A 1,288-nucleotide genomic window follows, 5' to 3' on the forward strand; every position below is an offset into this window, starting at 1 on the left:
AGCGGGTTTGAATGTGGTGAAAGTGTACTCCTGCTCCGGCTCTATGTAGTTGGACACCTTGAGCGAGGGCGTGGTGGGCGTGTTGGGGGTCTTGACGCCGTACGGACTGTTGACGGGGTCCAGGATGGAGAACAGGCTCTTCTGCGACTGCGAGCTCTGGAGGCGGGGCGCGAGGGCGTCCGTGGGGGAGTCCAGGAGGTCCATGGTGTTGGTTCGGGTGAGGGCGAGGCTGGTGGGCTTAACGGGCTTGATACACGCGGTCGGGTACGGCTTTTCGCGCACGGCCGCCTTCTCGAACACAATGGGCGGGTCGTACAGCACGAACTTTTCAGAGTCCGGCGTGCTCTGTTTGGACATGTTGTCTGAGCTTCGCATACTGGCTTTGTTCAAGGCCGAGAGCACATCACCCGTGGAAGCACTACCGTATAACACTTTCCGCGGCGGGCCCTGGCTGCCCTCCTCCTCCGGGATGTACGTGGAGAACTCCGACACCTTGGCAGCCATCTCTTTCACCTGGTCGTAGCGCAGCGCCCTCTGCCGCCCCGCGTCGCCGTCCTGCTCGCCCTGGCACGCGGAGTCTTTGCCGCGCTTCAGGAACTTGCGGTTGTGGGAGCTGCCGATGTTGTGGAGGACGTTCAGCGGCAGCGAATACATGTTGATGAGCTGCGCCCGCTCCTTCCGGCGGGCGGCGTCGTCAGCGATGCTATCGGGCGTGGCTGACGAGGTGCTGCCCGTCTCATTGTCCAGGGCGGCGCTGGACAAGCCCGAGTACCTGTTCAGGATGGACTGCGTGCTCTCCCGCGTGTCGTTCGTCTCGGGCACCGTTACGGGCCTCGTCGCTCGGAATCGGCTGGTACCGCTGACGAGGGCGCCGTCGCCATGGCGCCGCCGCAGCTGCGGGCTCAGGTTGCCCAGCCTGCTGCTGCTGCCTGCCTCCAGGCACTTGTCCATGATGTTCGGGGAGTGCGCGCCGTACTGCGACCAGTAGTCGGTCTTCTTGACGCTGGAGTTCTTCCTGAGCATGCTGATCTCGTCGGCGGCCTCGTCCTCCTCGTCGCAGCCCGTCCGCGCCAGGTTGTTCTTCTTCAGGAACCGACTCGGCTTGTAGCGCGAGCCGATCTTGTCGAAGTTGGGCGAGGGAGCGGACGTCGAGGCGTACGCGCTCCGCAGCCCGTAGTCGCCGTCGAGGCCCAGGTCCGAGGCCGTGCGGCTGTACGTGTACCTGCTGGCCCGCGGCGACCCATCGCTCTTGCCCAGGTCCGAAGCGCCGTAGTCGGACTTGAAGGTC

At 64.6% G+C, this 1,288-nt stretch overlaps 1 protein-coding gene across 1 annotated transcript in view; it reads right to left on the bottom strand.

The window, feature by feature from the left end:
• LOC119586950 (probable dual specificity protein kinase madd-3) overlaps nt 1-1,288 on the bottom strand; it is a gene marked incomplete in the record, with an annotated part of 25,662 nt that overhangs the window by 23,470 nt on the left and 904 nt on the right. The window contains 1 exon segment of the mRNA XM_037935683.1: nt 2-1,288. Coding sequence (XP_037791611.1) covers nt 2-1,288 — 1,287 coding nt within the window.

This window comes from Penaeus monodon, chromosome 22, assembly GCF_015228065.2.
Source record: "Penaeus monodon isolate SGIC_2016 chromosome 22, NSTDA_Pmon_1, whole genome shotgun sequence".
NCBI classification, from domain to species: Eukaryota; Metazoa; Arthropoda; class Malacostraca; order Decapoda; family Penaeidae; genus Penaeus; species Penaeus monodon.